Source organism: Terrapene carolina, unplaced genomic scaffold, assembly GCF_002925995.2.
Source record: "Terrapene carolina triunguis isolate 2854851 unplaced genomic scaffold, T_m_triunguis-2.0 Scaffold22, whole genome shotgun sequence".
Lineage (NCBI taxonomy): Eukaryota > Metazoa > Chordata > Testudines > Emydidae > Terrapene > Terrapene triunguis.
The window spans coordinates 6678959-6706060 of record NW_020664373.1 but is presented as its reverse complement, the minus strand read 5'-3'; the positions used below and the strand labels follow the sequence as shown (position 1 = coordinate 6706060).

The 27102-nt window shown below is 42.6% G+C and overlaps 1 protein-coding gene across 2 annotated transcripts in view; it reads left to right on the top strand.

Annotated features, from left to right (window-relative positions):
- The window catches only part of LOC112112643 (rho GTPase-activating protein 6), a 456011-nt gene that overhangs the window by 223453 nt on the left and 205456 nt on the right, over positions 1-27102 (top strand). The window contains exon 1 of one of the 2 annotated variants that reach the window (XM_024208629.2): positions 1504-1575. The exons of the other annotated variant lie outside the window; for it this stretch is intronic. Within the exon in view, the coding sequence (XP_024064397.1) occupies positions 1531-1575 (45 nt within the window). The 5' untranslated portion in view covers positions 1504-1530. Of the gene's footprint in view, positions 1-1503; positions 1576-27102 lie in introns of those variants that run through there. 2 annotated transcript variants of the gene reach the window in all.

Sequence of the window (27102 nt, the reverse complement as noted above, 5' to 3'; positions counted from 1 at the left end):
TTATTGTGAGCACACATGAGATCTGGTAAATCCTGTTTACAGATAGACTTAGCAGAATTCAATTTTCATTTTTATATGATTTAGATGGATAATATCAATGTTTATTTTTAAGCATTTTTATTTAATTATCAGTTGAAATTTTCACAGTTGTGGGAAGTTATGGGGGTGAAAATAAATATTTAATGACAGTAGACACTGAGATTCAAAAAGCTAAAGTATTATAATCATTAAAACACAAATTGTCAATATCATATGTCCAATTTTTAGCCTTAAATCAAATTCTAAGTTCTCAAGCAGCATTTTTCTTACCTTGCCTATATGTAAATTTTGATTATCGATGGAAATATTCTTTGTTGTTTTGTGTGTGTATGGTGAAACTGACGTTTATTGACATTTACTGATAAAAATCTAATCCTTCTAAGCCTAGATATTGTAAATTACATGGCACTAGGGCATGGGCACTCCTTCAGTTACAATTGTGGGTGAAAACAACGAGGAGTCCTTGTGGTACCTTAGAGACTAACAAATTTATTTGGGCATAAGCTTTCGTGGGCTAAAACCCAGTTGTTTTTGCTGATAAACACGGCTACCACTCTGAAAATTGTGGGTGAGTTGCTCTTAAAACTAATACTTCCAAAGTTTTAGAATAGGCCCCCAGTTGGGATTTCCAGAGTCCTGATTTCTAGGAGAAAGTCTGATTGTCACTCCTCTATAAACACTGTTTGCTGGATGGAGTTCAGGCAGATGTGCCCTCATGCAAATACAAGTTGAACTGGAAGCAGATGCTTTTGGCGTCTGGTTGGGGACTGTCTGAGTTGGGTCTCACCTGGCTGTCCTCCCCCCCCGGTGCCTTCTCTTGCGTCTGCTGAATCCTGCATCGCCAAACCCTTTCTCTTGCCCTCCTCACCCTGCTGTAGCAAGGAGGCCTCTTTTCCCGGGCTCCAGCCTTCCCCCCGCGGCGCCCCCTCCCAAGGTAGCAGGGCCTGCTAGGACTGAGCCTTCGGCTGAGGGAGGGAGGGAGACAGGCAGGGGGCTTTCTCGGGCGCTCCTTACACCATGGCTTAATGTGCTCCCCCTGGCTGGGAGTCCCGGGCTCGGGACTGAGTCTGGGGCAAGGGACTGTCTCTTGCACCCTCCGCTTCTTTCTCAGGTGTAGGCGGGCGCAGCCCCGCCTGCTCCCGCCCCTCCGGCCGAGCCCCAGGGGGAGGCCCGGCTGCCGGGTCAGAGCGGAGCTGCTTTCTTGCTAAGCCCGGCTAGCGCTGCGTGCGGAAGGAATCAACCCCCGCCCCCCTCCGGCTGCGCTGGGACCGCCGCGGCTCCTCCTGCTCCGCCGGGACCAAGCGGGGCTGGCCGGAGGAGAAGGGGCGGGAGCGCGGCAAGAAGTTGCAGGCGGCTCTGCAGGATGGTGCCAGAGGCTGCGGGGTTGGAGCCCGCGGGCGCTGCTGCCGCCAGGGCGCTGTGAAGGGGCGGCGAGGGCCAGCCGCGCTCGCCTGCTGCCGCCGCCGCCGTGGGGGGTGACTGTCCCCAGCCATGGGAGACTCGGTGTTTAACGAGAAGCCGGCGCTTTACTACGCGGTGAGTGGATGCCCCGAGTAAGGCTGGGGCTGCAGCCGGGGTGCAGAGGGGCCGGGGGGGGGATGCGCTGAGGGGTTCCCGTAATTAGTGCGCGGGCCCCCCTCTGGCAGGGACTTTGCCCGTTTTCCGCAGGGAGCTGCCTGGGCTGCCGAGTCCCGGGCTGGGCGCGCCTGGGTGACCTGCCCCTCACGCCTGTAGCATCGCTCCCGGCACCGGGGCGGGCGGGGGAAGGGCCTTTGGGGCCGTCGGTGGAAGAGGAAGGCGCAGCCTCTCCCGCCAATGCTAGCGGTAACTGAGCAGCCATGCACCTTGCTCCGTCCGAGCCCGTCAGTGCCCCCCGTGGCCTCTCGGCGAGTGCTGCACCCCGCGTGGGGCTCTTTGCGGGGCCGGCCGGCTGCCTCCCCCTCGCCACAAACTTGCCAACCCCTCCACGCGGGCAAGGACGGGTCTGCGGCTGCTGGGCTGCAAGAGCAGCGTCTGGAGCCAGAGTGGGGACATGGGGCGAGCCTGGGGGGATGAGGCTCCTCGGCTGAGTGCCCGGTGGCTGGGCGCGTGGGACTGGTCCCTTTCCTCCCTAATCCGCTCACTCCCTTGGGCAAGCAGGCTGGAAGAACAGGAACAAAACTGCGCCGGCTCCTCTCCAGTTCCTAATGATCTGCGAGGGGTCAGGAAGTAGGGCCAGTGTTTGCTTGGACAGTGGATAGTCGGGGAGGTTTTTTTAAGGCATTTCTTTTCATACGAATGCTCTTAAAAAGGGGGTTGTGGTTGTTGCATCTGGGTGTGGCATTACATGGGATCCCTCAAGGTTTCCTCTGTCTTTCCTCCTCTGTGAGAGGCCGGCACTGTATGTAACAGGACTGGAGTTTGTCAGCTCTCGTGTCTGCCAAGAATAAAGTGCAGGGAAGGGAGGATGCATCTCCTTAGAACTATTGCGGCTGTTACTTAGAAAGGAAACCAGCAGAAAGCATTACTTACTAAGGGATTTGGTTGTGAGAATTATGTAAATGGGCTGTACCATGACAGGCACTCAGATAGCCTGCTGATGGGGTACAGTATAAGAACTTAAATAGGTTAAAATACTAAAGATTTTTCTTTGTATGAGGGGTAACACTGCCTTTTTTGAGGAGAGGGTGAGATGTGGTTATTCTTAAAATTAACACAAGGAAGTTTTTAAAAGCTAGCTTTGTGAATACAATATGCACAAACCATAACCTTTCATTTCTTTTTGTAAGGCAACTTTTAGAACTGGGCTGTTCTTGCATAATGTTCTTTAAAGAAGTGATGCGACTCTTCATCACAGTTACATTGGCATTTTGTCCTTTTTCCCTAACAAGTTGAATGGAAGAACGAATTGCCAGTACTTGAAGTCATTTTCAGTTACTGATTCTTTTGCTGCTTCTCCGGCATTTTATGTGATAAGACCATTTTGTATCATTTACTTTACAAGAGCTGAACTCTTGAGAAACCACTTCCTTTTTACCAGCCTTATTAGGAACATTTTCTCTGTTGTTTGGGTGAAAAAAGCAACTGTCTCCACTCTGTTTATTGCCTGAAGCCATATGCAAAAGTTAGAATTATTAAGAACATGCTCACATTTACACTGGTGTAAACCAGGAATAATTCTATTGCAGTTAGTAGAGTCACATAGATGTAAATCATGTATAAGTGACAGCAACATTGGGCCTGTAACTTTTATCAGTATTGGATTTCAGCTGCTAGGAAAACTAGGGACACCCTCTTCCGTGTAGTCTGATGTCCAATCTTGAGACAGAATGTGGCACCTTGAACTATTAGGGCTCATCCCCCACATTGCCATTATACAACTTTTAGGTTGCACATTTGTTTAAATGAAAACTTTAAGTGAACATTCAGGAGTGAAGTAGTGTTTGCATCTTTCTTCAGTTACATACTTTTATACTGAGTGTGGGGTTCTGAAAATATTTTCATACCCACTCAACCATAGTATTGCTCCGTCACAGATAGTACTTAGTAGACTCAGCTAATGAAGAAGATTCTAAAAGCCGGTTGCTTCTGTATGAATATTTTTAATCTATTCCAGCTCTCTGTAGTGGTAATAAATCCGCTGAACTATTAGTTACTGTCAGTAAATGAGCAGTCCCTTTGAAAATCTGATATTTCACTCTTTTTTTTGCTTTTACATCTTTGGTTGAGATAACTGTATATACAGTACCTGTTTACCATGCTACATACAGGGTCCTATTTGTTTAGTGGGACTATTGCCCCACTAATATTTGGAGAAGTTTCTCAAACTGTCACAAAGTTTATAGAGACTAGGTGGGTGAGGTAATATCGTGTATTGGGCCAACTTCTGTATAAAATAAAAGATATTAGCTCAGCCCACCTTGTCTCTCTAATATCCTGGGACTAACACAGCTACAACAACACTGCATACACAAAATTTGTCACATACTACAACTTCTGTTGCTTCCTGTGATCATGTTTGTAAGCTCACCATGAAGCTACCAGCTAGAACCATGTTTCTCTTGGTTTTCCACTAGTTCATCTTCATGGCAGCAGTGAGCTGACATAAAGTTCAGGTCTGCTGTCATGCAAAGAAGCAAGCTCCATGATCAGCCACATCAGAAAAGTGGCAAGAACGACAACTGTTGTAATTGTGCTGTTTTGTTTGAATTATTCTGCATCATGGTAGAGGAGAAAATGTAATTATAAAAATAAAGTTAACATCAGTAAATTAATCAAATTTCCCTTTAAAAGGCCTAATGTTTAATTGAGCTATATTGTCTGCATGAAAAATGCAAAGGAGGGATAACAGTTTGATAGCAAGATTTAGATCCTGATCCAGCAAAGCACGTATGCATGTGCTTAACTTTAAGCCTGTGAATAGTAGTTGACTTCAGGGGTTTTACATTAAGCACATGCTTAAGTATTTTGTTGGATTGAGGCCTTAGTCACTACTATTTGAATGTCACTTATTGCTATTTTTCTTTTAATTTTAAATAGTTGTGTGGACTAAATAAAAAAGCAAGTTCTTGGATTATGTTAATGATGATATGAAATAAAAATTGTGCTCTTACAGTATTGTTTAGCCACAAATATTTATTATTGGACTATTTACTTATGTGCCATTCTTTAAAAAATAAAAGGGAATAAAATAACATATAGAATACCATTGTAACTCACAAAGTTCATGATATATTTCTAAGCATGTGCTAGGTATAAAAATGTAACCTTAGTGCTGTTGTTCATAAAGAATCAGGTGTAACTATTTAGCTGAAACTAATATTATAATATGGAAAGTGGAATTGCCTTCTCGGATCACATGACTGTTATCGGGTTTGATCCTACTCCCTTTGAAGTTGGTGGGAATTTTGCTATTGATTTCAGTGGGAGCAAGATTGCCAACTATTTTCTTATTTCACAGCTATGCTTTGAATTAAATGCTGGAGCCTTATCACTGAAAAAACACTTCAACTGGCGAACAGTTTATTCCTGTCAACTAGTTGGAACATCTATTTTTTTTTAAAAGTCAGCTAATGGGAAATTTTGATGTTTCAATCAGAATGGTTTTTCTTCCACAATTTGTTCTAACATTCAGCCTGTTTTCTTGTTTTAACTTAATTCCATTATTACCTCCTAACTATATAATTTGGACCACCCCAAATAATTCCTCTCCCTAGTTGGTGTTTACATCATTGCAGTATTGTAAATACTTGAAGATGCTTATTTCGCCTTGCCAGTTGCCATCTAGCCAAGTAGGATGCTTTAATCTTTCTTCCCAAGCCAGTCCCATTAGCCCATTAATCATCTTTGTTATTCTCTGCTGAATCCCCTCTTATTTAATAATTTCTTTCTGGTATTGAGGGGGTTTAGAGCTGAATACAGTGTTCCAGGTGCTGTTTCACAAGAGCTGAATAAAGGGGGATTGTCACCTCCCTGATATGGGATGGGAGGCCTCTGCCTATTCATTCTTAAATTTATATTAACTTTTGAATTCTTTAATAGCAATTAAAAAAAAATGCTACAGCTCCATGTTTTTTACCTTAAATACTTATTAAGCAGCATTATAATATTTACATTATTTTTAAAAGGTCATTGCCAACTTGAAATCTAGTCAATTAAAGGTGATTTAAAAGTAGTTTCAGGCACTACACCTGTTTGTAAGTTCCTGTGATGGGGGGGATGGGTATAAATCCCTCCAACGGGCCAGGGTCTAGCCTGAAGACAGTGACTTAAATCAGCCCTGCCCTGAGACATATGCCAGAAGTGGCCAGCCTGGAGAGAGAGGCTGGAGTTATCAGGAGGGACAAGAGATAAAAGGGGAAGGCAGGCCTTGGATGTGTCTGCCCTGACCAGCAAAACTCCCACTGTTCAACTAGCTGGGAGGGGAAAAGAGAGAGTCTAGTTATTTCATTGTGGGTTTTTTTTGAGGAAAAGAAGGTTTTTTTAGCAATAGTCAGGGACATGTCCTTCTTTCTGGCCCAGTCTTTGGTCAATTGACACTCAACTGCTGTGGCACCTTCACAGACTCTCTGGTAATTTTTGTGCTTTTAAATATTTCTCTCTCCTGTTGCTGTGTACAGGGGAGACTGACTATGCACACAGTGCTTTCCAAAAAAAGTGTCATATTTAAGTTAGAAGGATCCTTTAAAACTAAGAGCTAGGACAATAAAAATCCATGGTTGAGGAAAATTGAAGTACTTAAGAATTTATTTTTGCAGAATCCTAGACTTACTTTTTAAATAGAGTTGCTTGTACTTCTGGTTTGAAGGTATGCTATCTGATGTCTTGTGTCTGAAGCCGTTAACAGATTGAAACAATAGAACTGTGTGCTACAAATATCTCCCTTTTATTTCAATGGTTATAGTAAGTCCCAAGTGTCATTTATCTTAGTGGAATGATAACTTTGAACCTTCTTTTTTTTAAAAATAGTAGCAATTTTTTCGATTACTCAAATAATCAAAGGAGTATTCAATTGTTTTCACATTGCTGTTTCAAATTAATAGAATTTCAGGATACAAGGAATATTTTCAGCTACATTGCATGAGCAAATTAGCTATCCCAATTAGCAACAGTTTTTCTGGGCCCGAGCATCTAGTTTTTACAGATTAACCAATCCTATTGTCTGAAAAAGCGTGGGTTGTTTGTTTTCTGGAGAAAAATGATAGATCATGATTTGAGATTATTATTGAGCCCAATCTTGCATTCTTCACTTGGTGGCAGAATTCCCATTGACTGCAGTGATTCACATTACAAAATCATAAAAATTTGGGAAGTGGCTTTTCTGTTAAGCTTTAAAAAAAAAAAACCCAACAACATTGTGCCACTCAGCAATGAATCCTATGTCAAGCTTAGAATGATATTTATGGACACTGAAGTCTATTCATGTTTCATTGATCATGGAAAGTTTCAGTGACTCTGACCATTGAGAAGCCAGGTTGAAAGAAGGAGAGGTCTCCTCTATTGTAGAGAGCAGAATAAAATCCTCTCAGGTATCAAAGGGTAGCCGTGTTAGTCTGGATCTGTAAAAGCAGCAAAGAGACCTGTGGCACCTTATAGACTAACAGACGTATAGGAGCATGAGTTTTCGTGGATGCATCCGAAGAAGTGGGTATTCACCCACGAAAGCTCATGCTCCTATACGTCTGTTAGTCTATAAGATGCCACAGGACTCTTTGCTGAATAAAATCCTGTGTGTGTCACAAGCTCTTAGAAATTTTCAGAGTGAAAGTACAATTCAGTTCAAGTTAGTTAATATTTGTACCATATGGTGAAAAGGCTAAGTAGTCTTGGCTCTGAACATGCCCATGTGTATGAATTTTGTACCTCTTGTGGTACACACCTGTGCATGTGTTTTGCCTGCTTTAACCTCTCAGTGACTCTCCTATCCTTTTCTTGGCTAACGAACCTTTGGTTGGTTTACTGTGGAATTGGCTACTAGCGTTGTCTTTGGTGTGGGATCTAGAGTGCCAATTAATCTGGGGTGAGTAACTGGTCTCTTGGTACTGGGAGCAGGCTTGTGTGGTGTGATGTTTGGTTTGAATGACCTTTTATCGCAAGGTCCAGTTTGTTTGGGTGGCAGGCTGGACTGGAGAGTCAAGGGTGACTCCATGGTGGGACTGGTACAGTGATCCAGGAGTTCACGTTTGTTACTGGCTTGGTGAAATCTAATTATGGAACACACCACCTCTTTTGGATATCTGCCCTGTTTTCTGGCAGTCTGCCCTGAGGTGGGCACTCACAGTCATGGGCCGCTCCAGACAGTGTGACAAAGGAAACTCAGTATAGTTCATCTCTAATAGGAGATTTGTCCAACCTGCATTAACACAGCTGCTCTGTGAATGAACTTTAAAGCACAGTGTTGTGGAAGTCTGTGCAAGTAGCAGATTCTTACGCAGTTGGTCAGTAGCAGGCTTAGTCCTGGAAGGAAAGTTGGCCTTGTAGATAATGCACAGGCTGGGGAACTGAGAAATCTGGGTTCTATTCCAGGCTTTGCCACACATTCCGCATATAACTCTGGACAAGTCACTTCACCTTTCTGTGCCTCAGTTTTCCTGTGAACATACTTCCTTGCCTCAGGGAGTTGTTTTTGTGGATTAACGCATTAATGCTTGGGAGGTGCTCAGATACTAAGGTGATGTGATAGAAATAAGAATAATAGACTCTGTGGGTTTGGTGTTTATCTAACAGTTTGGTTCAGATTTTTTCCTCTGGAACTCGACAACTTTCTAAATCTGCATCTGGGTCAGCAGTGCCTGCCGAGGAATCAGGCACGAGCTGCGACCTTTTTGTTGTTTAGTTTTTGCATTTCTTTCAGCCTGGAGAATGAAGTTATTCACTCTTATGACGATCGGTGCCATAGAAGTATTTAGATAGTCAGTGCAATTTTTCTTTGTTGTTAGTTGCTGGTTATTTTCACTTTCTGAGCCCTGGTCTACCCTACAATTTAATGTTGGTATAATTAGGTCTCTTAGGGGTGTGGAAAATCCACACACCTGAGCAACATAGTTATCTGACCTAATCCCCAGTGTAGACATCGCTACCGCCTCTCGGGGAGGTAGAGAACCTACGCCAATGGGAGAAGCTCTCCTGTTGTTGGCATAGGTAGCATCTTCACTAAGCACTCCAGTGCAGCTATGATGTTGCAGCTCTGTAAGGCTACGTCTACACTGCACACCTTACAACGGCGCGGCTGTGCCACTGCAGCTGCGCCATTGTAAAGTGCGCTGTGTAGCCACTCTTTATTGCCGGGAGAGAGCTCTCCTGGCGTCAAAATAAAACCACCTCCAACGAGGGGCGGTAGCTTCATCCCCGGGAGCGTGGCTCCCACCGACGCTGTCCACACTGGTGCTTTTCGACGCTAAAACTTTTGTCGTTCAGGGGTGTGTTGTTTCACACCACGAGAGACAAAAGTTTTAGTGACGAAAGTGCCAGTGTAGACAAACCCCTAGTCTCATGCTTTATTAACACAATACTGCAATGCACGCATTGCATAGACTGCAGGGGAATATTTTTATAAATTCCAACAGAAATAAATATTTTATACACACACACATATACGTATACGTATACATATATATAAAGTCAGGATGCATTTTTTGTTGTTGTTGCAGCTTTTGAAAAAGCTTATTTCTACAAAATCTTCTTTTTGAGTCAAAATAGACCTGACAGTATCCCCTGAAGAAACAAACCAATTCTATTTGATATGCTTAGCTAAGTCTCTTGAAGACTTCAATTTCATAGTTCGTGTTTCCTCAGTTTTGACTACCAATATACCTCTGGTTGTTATCCATTGCTTAGTGTCCTCCATGGAAATACAGTTCACTTCTTGTGTTTGAATTCAATACCCGTTTCCATAGTGATGGCCCAGCTGAACTTTTAATGGGTCGATGAGGTACATTTAGAGTTAATGTTTCGTGTTGTTCATTGTTTTCTAAAGGTATTTAAGGATACAAGAATGGAAATCAAAGTGCTTCATCTATCCAGGGAATACAGAAGGTGCGCATGCAATGTACTCATCACAAAAGGAATAAAAAATCCTTTATAAAGCGAAGTCTGGCTGACACATCCATGTTGTTAGTGTTCACGAGTTCTATGGGAGTGTCACCTCCAAAAGCTCCCTTGGGGAAGAGCCTGTGCCTTATCGGGATTAACTGGTTTATAAAAGAAAAATAAGAACTGTTTTCTTAGTAATGATTGCTATGTAAAACTTTATCAACCATACACAGTAAAAAGGATTTCCTGCATATATTTTGTATTAAATCAAAAAAGAGGGTGTTAGAAAGTGCTGATGTGAAAATGGATACTAAAGAAGTCGTTTTTTATAGATTACCTCTAACAATTCTACAGTACTGCAGTGTGAATTAAGTTTATTGCGGTTGTATGAGAAGTGTAGGTGTCTGTTATAACTATACAAAATGGAGTTTGGTGTTGCTCCAAAAGTGTATCTTTGCATTTTTGTAACAATTGTCTGAGTCCTACCTTAGAAGTGATACCAGGAGCCTATGCTATCTGACACTTCATGACCCACTTGATTTGTTTGTTCTTAAAGATTATTTTGTATGTTGCTTTATTTGTTTTGGAATGTGCTAACTTTGTAGAGTCTGAGCCTGATTATGAAGTCAGTTACTTTGGTGTAAAACCAGATTGGCTCTGTTGACTTCAGTATCTCTGAAAAGCAGGCTAGTTCAGTTGGTGCCTAAATATGGATTCAGGCACATAACTTCAGGTGCCTGAATTCTATATATGTCATACCCAATTATATACTGCAGGACTGATTTACATAGGCATAACAGATATCAATCTAGTATAATTTTACTGATCAACTTGTAATTAATACAAACTATCATCAATATTGACTTCAGTGGCAGTCGATTAGAACTTCTGAAATTAAGCACTTGAATAAATGTATAAATATGGATTGAGGCACCAAACGTCTGGCACCCAAGTTTGAAAATTTTGGCCTGAATGTCTACATTTCTGAAAGTGTGCAGTATTCTTGCAGAACACACAAATCCTGACATGTATTATTTTGCAATACATGGAAATGTGATATTTTTCAAGTTTGTATTTAAAAGGCACATTGTGAAGAGTTGTCAGGATACATTGTTAAATTTGATTTGTCAAGCCTGAATAAAACTGAATAGAGAGTCTAAGATTTTTTCTTTTCCCCCATCAGCGTATACAAATCCCTGATAATGTACAACACACACTTTATACTCTCATCCCTGAGTACATCTCCATGTCAATGCAGGCTGGACCCTTTTTTTACCTGAACAGAGCAGTCTTTTAAAAAAAAAAAATTCCAGTCCATTTTGTAAATTGTGCATAATAATTTGGTATTTAAACACATTTTAAAGTGAAAACAGAATCTGAAGATGAAAACTTGAGAGAGAGAAATATTAAGCTGATTAAAGCACTTGGGATATGTTAATGCATGTACATGGAAAAACAACCCATTGGGACCTTGAGAACTATAGCCCCATCTAGTCCATCCCTTGTCTTGCCAAGATATGTTGTAGGTCTTTCAATGGATATTCAGGCCAACTTTAAATTCTGTAATGCTAGCCGCTCCCTCAGTTTGCCAAAAGAAACAATCTCACGTCCCAGTGACCCTCTGGGTGAAACAACCTGACTTCTTGCCTTTCATTTATACCATGACCTTAAATGTTTCCTTGTTTTCTCTGTGGTAAATGGTTCACCTCCTATATCATATCATACTGCCATTAGTATTTGTACAATTAAATTTTCCTTTAGTGGATGCTTCATTTGAGCTTTGGAAGCTTTCCTGCAAAAACTAGGTTTAAATAACAAATGATTTATTTTAGAGCAAAGTGCAAGTACTGGGGAAGTGGCCACATAATTAATGAGGTTTTGTATGTTTGCCAGCAGAGTTTGGTGTGAGTGGTTGGGGAAGCCCCTTCACTAGTTATGTTCCTTCCTCTCTCAGACATGCCAAAGTGTGGTATTGTGTATTTACTTTTTCTCATTGAGGGCTTTCGTATCCAGCTTCCATAGGATTCCAGCTTGTCATCACTCCTTATTAAGTGAATACAAATAGATGCTAGGGGAGACTGTAATGTGATTTGGCCTGCACTGTCACCGGTATGTATATATGTCAGAATGACAACTTATGAATATCACAGTTCCTGTGCTCTTCACTGCGCCTAGCAAAAATAGGGATGGAAGATGGGAGCAAACTGGCTTAGGTTCAACCCAAATAAGAAGGAAGCTATTCTAAGTAGGAAGTATCTAAAACACTGAAAAAGGCTGACAAAGGAGGTGCTGTTGTCATCATGAATAGGTCGGAATATGAACAAGAGGCTGCTAGGCAGCTCTCCAACACCACATTCTACAAGCCATTACCCTCTGATCCCACTGAGGGTTACCAAAAGAAACTACACCATCTACTCAAGAAACTCCCTGAAAAAGCACAAGAGCAAATCCGCACAGACACACCCCTAGAAACCCAAGCAGGGGTATTCATAAGCCTGGAAATCCTGGATGCCCCATCATCTTAGGCATTGGCACCCTGACAGCAGGATTGTCTGGCTATGTAGACTCCCTCCTCAGGCCCTATGCTACCAGCACTCCTAGCTATCTTTGAGACACCACTGACTTCCTGAGGAAACTACAATCAATTAGTGATCTTCCTGAAAACACCATCCTAGCCACTATGGATGTAGAAGCCCTCTACACCAACATTCCACACAAAGATGGACTACAAGCCATCAGGAACAGTATCCCTGATAATGTCACGGCAAACCTCGTGGCTGAACTTTGTCCTCACCCATAACTATTTCACATTTGGGGACAATGTGTATCTTCAAATCAGCGGCACTGCTATGGGTACCCGCATGGCCCCACTGTATGCCAACATTTTTATGGCTGACTTAGAACAATGCTTCCTCAGCTCTCGTCCCCTAATGCCCCTACTCTACTTGTACTACATTGATGACATCTTCATCATCTGGACCCATGGAAAAGAAGCCCTTGAGGAATTCCATCATGATTTCAACAATTTCCACCCCACCATCAACCTCAGCCTGGACCAGTTCACACAAGAGATCCACTTCCTGGACACTACAGTACTAATAAATGATGGCCACATAAACACCACCCTATACCGGAAACCTACTGACCGCTGTACTTACCTAAATGCTTCCAGCTTTCATCCAGACCACACCACTTGATCCATTGTCTACAGCCAAGCTCTACGATACAATCGCATTTGCTCCAACCCCTCAGACAGAGACAAACACCTACAAGATCTCTATCAAGCGTTCTTACAACTACAATACCCAGCTGCTGAAGTGAAGAAACAGATTGACAGAGCCAGAAGAGTACCCAGAAGTCACCTACTACAGGACAGGCCCAACAAAGAAAGTAGCAGAACACCACTAGCCATCACCTTCAGCCCCCAACTAAAACCTCTCCAGCAGATCATCAAGGATCTACAACCTATCCTGAAGGACAATCCCTCACTCTCCAAGATCTTGGGAGACAGGCCAGTCTTTGCTTACAGACAGCCGACAAACCTGAAGCAAATACTCACCAGCAACCACACACCACACAACAAAAACACTAACCCAGGAACCTATCCGTGCAACAAAGCCCGTTGCCAACTCTGTCCACATATCTATTCAGGGGATACCATCATAGGACCTAATCACATCAGCCACACTATCAGAGGCTTGTTCACCTGCACATCTACCAATGTGATATATGCCATCATGTGCCAGCAATGCCTCTCTGCCATGTACATTGGCCAAACCGGACAGTCTCTACGTAAAAGAATAAATGGACACAAATCAGACGTCAAGAATGATAACATTCAAAAACCAGTTGGAGAACACTTCAGTCTCCCTGGCCACTTGATTACAGACCTAAAAGTTGCAATATTACAACAAAAAAAACTTCAAAAACAGACTCCAACAAGAGACTGCTGAATTGGAATTAATTTGCAAATTGGACTCCATTAAATTAGGCTTGAATAAAGACTGGGAGTGGATGGGCCATTACACAAAGTAAAACTATTTCCCCATGCTTATTCCCCCTCCCCCCCCCCCACACAGTTCCTCACATCTCCTTATCAATTGCTGGAAATGGGCCATTTTCATTACCACTACAAACAGTTCTTTTTCTCTCCTGCTGATAATAGCTCACCTTAACTGATCACTCTCCTTATAGTGTGTATGGTAAAACCCATTGTTTCATGTTCTCTGTGTGTGTGTGTGTGTGTATATCTATATCTATATCTATATCTATCTTCCTACTGTATTTTCCACTACATGCATCCGATGAAGTGGGCTGTAGCCCACAAAGCTTATGCTCAAATAAATTTGTAAGTCTCTAAGGTGCCACAAGTACTCCTGTTCTTTTTGCTGAACAAGGGTTGTGAGCTGCTCAGATATGGAGAATTCAGAAGTACGTGGCTATCAGGTATATACCATTTCAGTGCAGGCATGATACTTGTTAACGTAGTTTGCAGTATCAGGATAATTTTGGATTAATTCCTGCTCCTAGATTCTTATCAGACAGCTGTGTCATGCAGTCCCTCTTTCCACTTTTTGGCTTAGAAGCAGCAACCATTCCTTTCTAATAAAGACCTTTCCACATTGATCTATGCCCTTGTAATCTCAAGGCTAAATTGCTGCAATGCTGCCTGCTTGGGCCTACCCACGAAAAACACCTGGAAGCTTCTGCTAGTACAGAATGTAGTGCTACACAACACTTGTACTTTGCATTGGACACACACACACACTTTATATATACACACACACAATTCTTCAAATCCAGATCCCATATGTTGATTTGTATTGACCGATTCATAAAGAAAAGCCTCATAGAAGTTACACCCTGCCCTGAAGGGATGCCAGGCCAGAATGTAGGCCTACCTTCGTAGAATCATGGTATCATAGAAATGTAGGACTGAAAGGGACCTCAAGAGGTCATTAAGTCCCATTCCCTGAGCTGAGGCAGGACCAAGTAAACCTACACATCCCTGACAGGTGTTTGGCCAACATGTTCTTAAACTCCAATAATAGGGATTCCATAGCCTCTCTTGGAAGCTTATTCCAGAGCTCAGCTATCCTTATACACCTCTACTCCGATATAACGCTGTCCTCGGGAGCCAAAAAATCTTACTGTGTTATATCGAACTTGCTTTGATCTACCAGAGTGCGCAGCCCTGCCCCCCAGAGCACTGCTTTACCGCGTTATATCCGAATTTGTGTTATATTGGGGTAGAGCTGTAGTTAGAAAGTTTTTCCTAATATCTAACTTAAATGTCCCTTGTTGTGGAGTAAGCCCATTCCTACTTGTCCTACCTTCAGTGGATATAGAGAACAATTTATCACCGTCCGCTTTATAACAACCCTGAACGTATTTGAAGACTATTTTCAGGTCCCTTCTCAGTCATCTTTTCTAAAGACTAAACAAGCCCAGTTTCTGCCCCCCTCCACCTTTCCTCATAGGTCGTATTTTCTAAACCTTGTATCGTTTTCAGCTGAGGCCCCACAGTGCCACGTAGAGTAGAACAATTACCTCCTATGTCTTACATATGACACTGCCGTTAATACACTACAGAATAATATTAGCCTTTTTCACAACTGCATCACATTGACTGATATTTAATTTGTGATCCACCATAATTCCCAGATCCTTTTCAGCAGTACTACTGACTAGGCAGTTATTCCCCATTTTGTAGTTGTTCATTTCATTTTCCCCCCTGCCTCAGTGTAGTAATTTTGCATTTGTTTTTATTGAATGTAACTTTGTTGATTTCAGATCAATTCTCCAATTTGTCAAGGTCATTTTGAATTCTAATCCTGTCCTCCAAAGCGCTTGGAAACCCCTTCCAGCTTGGTGTCATCCACAAATTTCATAAGCATACTCTCCACTTCAATAATGAAAATATTACACTGGACCCCATACAGCACTGGACTGATTAGCACTGGACCCCATACAGAAAACTAGGACTCCACTAGTTGCATCTACCCAGTTTGACAGTGAATCATTGATAAATTACTCTTTGTGTACGGTCTTTAAACCGGTTGTGCACCCACCTTATGCTAATTTCATTTAGACACTTCCCTAGTTTCCTTGTGAGAGTGTCATATGGGACTGTGTCAAAAGCCTTATTGAAATCAAGATATATCACATCTACAATTCCCCCTCTCCTTCTTTCCCCCCCGCCCCCTCGCATTAGGACAATAACCCTGTCAAAGAAGGAAATTTAATTGGTTTGGTATGATTAGTTCTTGACAAATGCATGCTGTCTATTCCTTATATCCCTATTGTCTTCTATGTGCTTACAAATTGATTGGATAATAATACCTTCCTTTCTTGCTAGTGAGGATCCATGCTAAGAAGAAGTTGATTTAGGAAAAGAGAAACTTACAATTGTGTGTTTGTCTGTTTTTACATCTTATCTACATATGTAATCTAATGCACTGTAATACATATTTGTGTTCATTTTGATGCTATGTTTATGTGCTGTGCCTTTATTTCTTGTTTGTTGGAAATATTTCTCTTGAGGTTATCCACAAGATTACCCAGTGACCACATTATGATTGGTCTGCAAGTAATGGCAGTTGCATAGCCACCACCGCATCTGAGAGAGATACCAGGCTGAATGGTCCCTGGACAGTATAACAGTTAGAAAGCTCTTTCTTGTTAGAAGGTATTTAAATTGTCTTGTTGAGAGCAAATTGTGTAATTCATTTTGCAGCATTCCACTTGTAAAGGACAATGGAAGGAAAAACTACTGTTTATCTTCAGTTATTTATATTATCTTTTTGACAGTATAGAAGCTTGTGAGGTGCTTAGACAAAACTAGATTTGTCAGTATAATGCCTGATTGTAATTTCTAAGGGTATGTCTACACTACAAAATTAGGTCGATTTTTATAGAAGTCAATTTTTTAGAATTCAGTTTTATACAGTCTATTGTGTATGTCCACACTAAGTGCATTAAGTCGGTGGAGTGCGTCCTCACTACCGCGGCTAGCATCGACTTACAGAGCGGTGCACTGTGGGTAGCTATCCCACAGTTCCCACAGTCTCCGCTGCCCATTGGAATTCTGGGTTAAGCTCCCAATGCCTGATGGGGCAAAAACTTTGTCATGGGTGGTTTTGGGTACATGTCGTCAGGCCCCCCTCCCTCCCTCCTTCCGTGAAAGCAACGGCAGACAATCGTTTCACGCCTTTTTTCCGGGGTCCCGTCCGCCGGACCCGCTCAGCCCGCTGCCTGCCTGGATGATTGGAACCCCAGGCAGGCAGTGGGCTGAGCCTGCTTCCGGTCTGGGGCTCCATCCGCTCAGCCTCGCTCAGCTGGCAGACCTCAGTGAGGTCGATCGGGGTGCCTGGACAGCAGGGCCGGCTCCAGGCACCAGCTTAACAAGCAGGTGCTTGGGGCGGCCAAGTGAGAGGGGCGGCACCTGCGGCAATTCGGGGTGGCAGGTCCCTCACTCCCTCTAGGAGCGAAGGACCTGCTGCTGAACTGCCGCCGCCGATCAAGGCTTTTTTTTTTTTTTTGCTTGGGGCGGCAGAAATGCTGGAGCCGGCCCTGCTGGACAGACATGGCTATCCTCCTCTTAGAGCACCGAATGGGAGTGACTCCAGGTCATTCTCTTCTTTAAGTTTCGTCTCATGGAGATTCAGTCCTGCCTGGAATATCATGCGAGCTGGAGGCTGCTCTCCCAGCCGGCAGCATCGCGCGGTCGCGCCTACCCCAGCCTGCCCCTTGCTCCCATGGCTCATGAAGTCTGGACAGTAGTAAGGAGCAGTTCAACTTGTGGAATGACAAATCCAGAACGAAGGATTGCACTCTATGGGCCACGTTAAGATTATTTCAGAGTCCTAGATAGCATTTAGTCCCTATAAAAGGCTTCATGAAAATTTCCCCCCGCCCCTAACAAAAATGTTAATTTATCAGAGCAGCTGAAAGGGTAAGGAACCCAGGACTATAAATTTAGAGAGAGCTTCCATATTATTTAACTCATAATTGATATAATTCAAAGTAAAATTTCACAGCGCGGTCTGTTCTAAGACTAAAAATGCAGGAGGGGAGTCAGAAAAAGGAACAGTGACCTGTTTCTGTTTGTCTTCGAACCAGGGACGTTTCATGTGAATGTGATAACAAATACACTATGGGGCTTCTCTTTTTTTGCCGCAGACTTTGTGGAATGCACAGGAATGTTTTCTCTAGCTACAGAAGCTACCTAATGCAATGTCTATATCTATGGCCTTCCTGCTCTCAAAGCGGTCATGCCCCCGCCCAAGGCTGACACAGCGCGGAGTGCATGTGACACAGCGACCTGGCTCGGGCAGGATCGCTAGCGAGGCATGATACTTTTGCCATTAAGCAAACACAGCAATTCTTTCCTGGCCTCTGCCACTGAATGCCTCCATGCATTACGGTGTGCCCTATCAGTGCGAGAGAACTGCATGAGCTCGGAAAACTTGTCATGGTGTGTGCGTTTTTTTCGCCTTCTAATCTGCGATAACCTCAGGGGCAGAGATGATAGGGGGAGCGGAGAGACATTCTGGGGGGACTGCATGGTCACCTGTGTTGCTGAGTTCACCACGCTGGCCAAACAGGAAATGAAATTCAAAAGTTCCCGGGGCTTTTATTGTGTACTTGGCTAGTGCATCTGAGTTCAAAGTGCTGTCCAGAGCAGTTACAATGGAGCACTCTGGGATAGCTCCTGGAGGCCAATACAGTTGAATTGCGTCCTCACTACCCCAAATTCGACCCAGCGATGTCGATTTCAGCGCTAATCCCCTCGTTGGGGAGGAGTACAGAAATCGATTTTTAAGAGCCCTTTAAGTCAACAAAAATGGCTTCTTCGTGTGGACAGGTGCAGGGTTAAATCGATCTAATGCTGCTAAATTCGACCTAAACTTGTAGTGTAGACCAGGGCAAAGTGTTATGCTACACTCAGTACATGTAATATTTTAACTCCGCTCTGGGTTTTGTGAAATTCTTTTCCCTACAATCCTTCTTCCTTTAAGTACAAGTATCTCATTTAGAGTGTATTTAACCCTACGTGTATTTAACACCATTTAAAAAATGGTGGTAGCTGCAGAAGTAGTTAAGCTAAAAGGGACACTTACATTGTCTACTGAGAATAGACAACTACATCACCCAGGTGAAAACACTTATACCTAAGATGTACTGGTAGGGGTACAGTAGGTGTTATAATATAACTAAGTATACTTGTGTCAACTGTTCCACTGTTGAATAGACATACATTGCCTTATTTCGGGTCCCACAGCGTCACATAATCAACAGTCAGCTCCATTGCATTACAGTCAGCACTTAGCACAATGGGGGACAGGTGCGTGACTGGGGTTCCTAGGTGCCATGGTAATACAATTAGTAAATAATAATAATCATAATACTCACTATACATTGGGTTCTCAGCATTATTCAACTTCATTACAATCAGTTCTGCAAGGATGTAAGTGAAGACAGAATTGGTTTTCAATGTTTGCTAGCCCTGAAGGAAAATTCCTATAAAACGTAATAGCCAATGATAATCTTTCTGTATCCCCCCCCATCAATTAGTATATGTAATTTAATAGATAATTACATCTTTGCAATAGAATTCTGATGGATGGCTCAGAACCCTACAAAACCAACATTAATCTGTGTGCTAAATGTAGGTTTTACAGTAATTACTGTGCAACCCCATGGATTTCATCCCTGTTAAATCCTAGTTTCTCCCTTTCTCTTTGTTTCTCTCTTTCGTATGGACCTGCATGTTTGGATATCAAACATTATATGGTTCATTGACTCCCCTACGCTTACTCAGGTTTACACCCACTTACCAGTATGGAATTTACGGTCTTTCCCAAACCACCTTGAATCTGGCCCCTTGATTCTAGGGGATGTCTCCATTTCGGCTTGGGTTGTAATTCCCAGCTTGAGGAGACGTATCTGCACTAGCTCTCATTGAGCCAGCATGCTAAAAATAGAGTGTATCCACATCAGCACAAGTAGCAGGAAGCACTAGACACCTGAGTATGATCCTAGTCAAGACACTGGCTACACACTTGGGGTGGGTAGCTCGTTTCTGCTGCTCATTGTGCCGCAGGTGGACTCTACTGGTAGCATTCTAGCTCTGTCAGAGCTAGGGTGGATGTCTCCTTCGAGTCGGAATTTACACCTCCAGCTCAAAGTGTAGACATACCCTTAGAGTCTAAATTGGTGTAATTCAGACACAGAGTGAAGCACAGCAAGAAAATCAATTAACGTATTATTACTCTCCTGTAGGTCATCCCTTGCTTTAATATACATCTTCATCCCACTCTTACTGATATCAGTTTAAACTGCTGTCATGCTCACATGTTGGTGAGTCAATGTAAGTAGGTGTATGTAGATCGAAATTACACCTTTTTACACATCCTGTCTGAATTTGGTTAATAAAGCTTAAGCACCTCTGTGCGGGAGCATACTTAGCAGCTTACTCTATTTCCTGAAAGTTTACAGCTATTAGCCGGGCTCTTTAGACCAAGGGAAGTGACCTCTTGACTGGATGTATTTATTGTTTCCCCTGGGAATCTCTTTCCTCTTTGGGAAGAATGGCTGTAGCACACAGTAATATAACACTCTGGAAACAAACTAGTGCAATTATTACTCATGTGTTTTGCAGATTAGTGGACCTATCCTGCTCCCAGTGGTTTCAGAAGGCATGTCTGTTATGTCTTTCCAAGTTTTTCTAACTTTTTTTGAGAAAAAACATTGTTTGGGCTGGAATTTTTTATACTGGGTCTAAGGATGAAAGTCAGTTGTTTATTCCCTTGAAAAGGTTAGCAAAATTCCATTTGACCAATATTTATGAGAGATCAGAGCCTGGAGATGGGGATAAAATAATCCAGTCATTTATTTTATGCTTGGATGACTTCCTTTAAAAACTTGAGAATTGCTGTGGACATAGGGCCATATTTGTAAAGGTATTTAGGTGCCTAAAAATGTAGACCACTGCCTAGGGCCAGATTTTTAAAGGTATTTAGGTGATTACATTTTTTATGTGTCAGTGTGGGGCTTCAAATACCTGGAATTCTTCATAATCAATCGCACAAAGAGTGATACCTTATAAGAATATTTTAGAAAGTACTTTGCCCTTTTCATAAATCACTTAACTTCCTTTCTTCAGTTTAATCATCTGTAAAATAGGGACAGTTCAATGAATATTGTTGTGAGGCTTCACTGGAGAATCAGCCTCTAAATTTCAATGAGAGCTTCAAGTACAGAACAGCTCTAGGATTGAGCCTAATCTTTGTAAAGTGCTGTGAAAAATGAAAAGTCTTTTATAAATGTTAAGTATTATTATTATATTCTACATTTTCCCCTGTCACCCCGCATTCTCATTTGACATTTCCATGCAGGTTTGGATTACACGTATGCTATTGCTTTTTGCAGGAGGGCACAGCTTCCGCAGAGTAAACTCATGCATTCCTAATCAGTGTTCCCTCTAATTTTTCCCACCCATGTGCAGAATGAATTTTGTTATGTGCACCAATATGGAGGTGATGTGTAACACATCATACTGGTGCACATAACAAAATTCATGTGGTGGGGTGGGGCCTAGGGGTTCAGAGTGTGGGTGGGGGCTCGGGCTGGGGCAGAGGGTTGGGGTGAGGATTCCAGCTGGGGCGACGGGCTCTGAGGTGGTGCTGAGGGGTTTGGATTGCAGGCTGCCCCGGGTCTACAGCCGAGAGAGAGGACTCCCCCCAGCTCGCTCTCCCCGCAGCAGCACTTGGGCTGGGGATGCGGGATAGGCATCTCTCTACCTGGCTGCAGCAGATCTGGGGCTGGGCTGAGTTGGGGCTGGTGGGGAGAGGTGTCACTCCTCCTGGCCGCAGCAGGTCCAAGGCTGGGGGAGGCATCTCTCCCTGCCGCAGCCCTGAGTGTCTGCGTGGCACTTAATAGGCTGCTGTGCGGCTGCGGAGCTTAGATGGAACTTAGCTCTAAATCAGTGTCACCCTGCTGCTCCTTTGGAGAAAGTGTCTTTGCAGGAGCAGCAGAATCTCAGATGTGATTCTCCACTGCTTTTGGGGAAGCCAGAGTGTGCAGGCTGAGGGAACAGGTACATGTTTGTCTTTCCTCAGCAGCCTTCTCTTCACACTTCCCAACAGCAGTTGAGAATCCTGCCCAGGTTGTCCTGCTTTGGCACATAGTGGGATGCCAGAGTGTAAGGGAGAGCAGAGTTTGACCTGCTGTTTCCTCAATAAGAAGAGAAGAATGAAGCTAACATTTCATCGTTTTCACTCTGCTGCAGTTTACCCCCCAGTGTGATGTGTAGGAGGAGCAGGTAGTAGCACAGGCCTGGTTCTGTGAAAAAAAGAGGATTGAGACAGGGTTGAGGAGGGAAAAAAAAGTTTAGAGAAGTGGGAGACACAAGGAGAGTGAGAAGATTGACAAAGTCTGTGTCAGAGAGAAGGGGATATATGGGGGAGGCCCAGTGTCAGCGCTCATTAATATGGGACCAAGTGCAATGTACAACTGGAGTAGTTGAAATAAACATAGAGATTATTCTGAGCTCTCAGAACTATTGTCTGTAAGCTCTTTTGGGTAGAGATATAAGGTGAACTCCTCCTCCCCCCCCCCATTGATGTCAATGGCAAAATTCCCATTGGCCAGGGATCTCATCCCTAGTCTCCACATGCTTCGTACAGCAATTCCAGAAGGAGTCTCCGGGAGCTATTGAAATACAAATGTTGTTTAATAATAAATTAAAACACTCTGCTAAAATTTTGGAATCTTCCACTCATGTGGGAGAGATTTCCCCCACCCACATCTTCTTTGCCCTACAGCAAACAAAAATGGAATTAAACTCCTGCACGTTGTATGTATGAAAGTCAGGAATTCTTAAATTTCCTCAGCAACGGTAAAAGGAACATGTTCAACATGAAAATCACACTTCTGTTTAATGTTTTGTACCCACCATACTTACAAGTACCACCTAAGAAGACTGTAACTGGAAGAAATTACAAAAACTTCTCTGCTCTCCCACCGCCATTTGTTTGTTTTGTCAGTTCCCCTTTGCCATCCCTTATAAACATAGGCAGTGGAGCAGAAAAACTTAGATTTTTTTTTTTTTTTTTTAAATCAGGACATACTACTTAATGGGAGTTTGAAGGAGGGAGACAGAATAAAATCAGCATGGTTCAGAAAGGCTGCATTGCCAATGCCAATTTGTTCCTGGCTCCTTCTCCTACATTCAGACAGAGAACCCAGCCATGGGTTCTCCACCCAGGTCCTGACATGGATTTGCAGAAACTGTGGCCTGCATTTCCCTGTCATAGAAAGCAGGGTTAGGGGAGATCATGCAGCGTGAGAAGTGCGTACTGGTAGAATCTCTCAGGAGGCAGGTGGAAGAGTTAAGGGAGGAGGTAGCTAGGCTGAAGAGCATACACATGAGGAATTAATTGAAAATATGCATTAATTAAAGACCTCCAAGTTTAAGGAAGAAATCCAGCTAGAGAGGACTGTGGTAGCACCACCAGGGAAGAAGGAAACTGCTCCTTCACTGGGAGGAACCTGGCTGCTGGTTTCCTGTGGCAGCAGGCAGTGCTCCACTTTTGCACCACCGTCCATAGAGAGAAAAATCTGGTATGCTGCCCAGGCAATGAGGGATGAGGAGTCTCCCCCCAAAGGTGGAGGAGGAGAAGCAGCCATGTACCGCTAAGACAGGGAGAATCGCATCCAGCACTCCCAAGAAGAAATGAAGGCTGGTGTGGAGGTCAGTGGATCCCATCTAAGGGGGATGGAGGCATGCATCTGCAGGCCTGACATCTTGAGAGGTGTATTGCCTGTCAGGGGCCCATATCTGAGATATTACAGAAGGATTGCAGAGGATCAGCTGGTGCTCTGACTGCTACTCCACGCTACTCATCCATGTGGGCACTCATGATGCTGCAAGGTGTGACCCTGAACAGATCAGAAATGACTACAGGGCTTTGTGAGTAAGGGTAAAGGAGTTGTGTGCAGGCAGTGTTCTCATTGATCCTTCTGGTCCAGGCAGAGACGCCCCTCCTGGAGGTAACCATACGAATGTGGACTTGTCACATTACTGGAATATTGGTATAGAAGGGTACAGCTTGTTCAGGAAGGACAGGCAGGGAAAAAATGGGAGGAGGGTTGCATTGTCTATCAAAGATGTATACATTTGCACTGAGGTTGAGATAGAAGTGGGAGGGCAGACCTTTTGAAGGTCTCTGAGTTAATTATCTCAGAATCTATTAGCAATGACTTTGAAAACTTTTTACTTTTGCAAAGAAATTAACTTCACAGTCATCGTTAAGCTCTTGGAGTCCTTTGTAGATTGTACCATCAGAAAACTGACACAACCAGATAATCTGACCTTTTAGAAGGTATATTGCTATTTAAGACAGATATTTACAGATGAATAAATTGTTAACAGACCCACTTAATCTTGATTTTAATAGAACCAGCGTTTAAGAAATTTCCTTCCCTTTTGTAGTTCAACTACAGTAGTTTCAAGCAATTTCTGTACAAATTTATTAACACTTTGTATGAGTCACTGTTTCAAAATAGCTCATGCTATACTTACAATGTTGTATCCAGAAATCATGTTGGCATTTATTTCCTTTGCACATTTTGCTAAATGGTACTAAAACTGTAATGCCAAGGGGAAGAGGGTGTAGCAGAGAGACAGAATACCAATACTCTAAACCAGGGGTAGGCAACCTATGGTACGCGTGCCAAAGGTGGCATGTGAGCTGATTTTCAGTGGCACTCATACTGCCCAGGTCCTAGCCTGGGGGGCTCTGCATTTTAATTTAATTTTAAATGAAGCTTCTTAAACATTTTAAAAACTTTATTTACTTTACATACAACAATAGTTTAGTTATATATTATAGACTTATAGAAAGAGACCTTCTAAAAATGTTAAAATGTATTACTGGCACGCGAAACCTTAAATTAGAGTGAATAAATGAAGACTCGGCACACCACTTCTGAAAGGTTGCCGACCCCTGCTCTAAAGAATGAGGCATACATAGATCTGTTCCTGGTTTTCCAGTCTGGATTCATTAAAAGCATAAGATTATATTAAACAATGGCATACTTGAGATTTTACATACGCAAGTTATGGTTCCCACAGCAACTGAAACTTATCCCCCTTGTGTGTACATAACACTATTACTGTACAGTATAATGGTGATAATTTTTATGTCTTAGTATCAGATGTATATGTTAAAGGGACACTGTCAATTTATATTTTAATGACTTTTTAAAATTAATCCATTTTCTGATAGAGCTCTCTTTAAATCATAGAAATCACAGAAATGTAGGACTGGAAGGGACCTCAACAGGTCATTTAGTTGAGTCCCCTGCACTGAGGCAGGACTATGTATTACAACCTGCTCTTAAAAACCTCCAGTGTTGGAGATTCCACCCCAACCCTGGGTTATTTTGTTCCAGTGCTTGACTACCCTTAGAGCCAGGAAGCTTTTCCTAATGTCCAACCTAAATCTCCCTTGCTGAAATTTAAACCCCTTGCTTCTTGTTTTGTCTTCAGTGGTTAAGGAGAACAATGCATCACCCTCCTCTTTATAATAACCTTTTACGTACTTGAAGACTTATGTCTCTCTCCCCCCCCCCCCAGTCTTTTCTTCTCCAGACTAAACAAACCCATTTTTTTCAATCTTTCCTCATGGGTCATGTTTTCTAGACCCATAGTCATTTTTGTTGCTGTCTGGACTTTTTTCAATTTGTCCACATCTTTCCTGAAATGTGGCACCTAGAACGGGATGTGATACTCCAACTAAGGCCTTATCAGTGCTGAGTAGAGTGGAAGAATTACTTCGTGTGTCTTGCTTACAACACTCCTGCTAATACATCCCAAAATGATGTTCTCTTTTTTTTTTTTTTTTTTTTTTTTTTTTGCAACAGTTTTACATTGTTGACCCATATTTAGTTTGTGATCCTCTATAACCCCAGATCCTTTTCGGCAGTACTCCTTCCTAGGAAGTTATTTCCCATTTTGTATTTGTGCAACTGAGCGTCCCTTCCTAAGTAGAGTACTTTGCATTTGCCCTTATTGAATTTCATTCTATTTACTTCAGATCATTTCTCCAGTTTGTCAAGACATTTTTAATTCTAATCCTGTCCTCCAAAGTGCTTGCAACCCCTCCTAGCTTGGCATCATCTGCAAACTTTAAAAGTGTGCTCTCTGTGCCATTATCCAAATAATTTATGAAGACATTCCAGATCCAGGAGAGATCCCTGAGGGATCCCACTTGACATACCTTTCCAGCTCAATTCTGAACTACTCTCTGCATATGGTTTTCCAGCCACCTTATAGTAGGTTCATCTAAGCTATATTTCTCTAGTTTGTTTAGGAGACAGATTACATCTACTGCTTCGCCCCTATCCACAAAGGTTTGTTACCCTGTCAAAGGAGGATATTAAAGGTTGGTTTGACGTGATTTGTTCTTGACAAATCCAGATTGACTGTTCTCTATTAGCATATTTTCTTCAAGGTTCTTATAAACTGATTGATTATTTGCTCTGCTATCTTTCTGGGTACCAAAGTTAATCTGGCTGGTATATAATTCCCTGGGTTATCCTTATTCCCCTTTTTAAAGATAAGTACTATATTTGCCCTTTTACAGTGCTCTGGTATCTCTCCCATCTTCCATAAGTTCTCAATGGCTCAGAGATGTCTTCAGACAGTTTTGTAAGTATTCTAGAATGTCTATCATCAGGCCCTGATGACTTCAAGACATCTAACTTGTCTAAGTAATGCTTCACTTGTTCTCTTCCAATTTAGCCTCAGATCCTACCCATTTTCACGGATGTTCACTAGGTTAACCATCAAGTCACTGCTAACTTCTTTGGTGAAAACAAACAAAACAGGCATTCAACATTTCAGCGATCTCTATATTTTCTGTTATTGTCTTTCTGTCCTCATTTAGTAATGGGCCTATCCTGTCCCTTGTCTTCCTTTTGCTTCTCATGTATTTGTAAAATGCTCTCTCATTACCTTTTACATCTCTAGCTAGTTTAACCTCATTTTGTGCCTTGGCCTTTAAAATTTTGTCCCTATATGCTTGTGTTTATATATATCTATATATAGATATATATATCTCCTTTGTCATTTAACCTAGTTTCCACTATTTGTATTACTCTTTTTTGGAGTTTCAGATCACTGAAGATCTCCTGGTTAAGGCAGGGTGGCCTCTTAACATACACCGCTACCTCGATATAACGCGACCCGATATAACACGAATTCGGATATAACGTGGTAAAGCAGTGCTCCGGGGGGGTGGAGCTGCGTGCTCCGGCGGATCAAAGCAAGTTCAATATAATGCGGTTTCACCTATAACGCGGTAAGATTTTTTTGGCTCCCAAGGACAGTGTTATATCAAGGTAGAGGTGTACTTCCAATCTTTTCTGTGCATTGATGTAGTTTGCTCTTTGTGCTGTTAATGTCTCTTTTAAAAACTGCCTTCTAGCAGGGTGCCAGACTTCACCTGCCAAAAGGAAGAGCGAATTAGCTGCATATTTGAACTC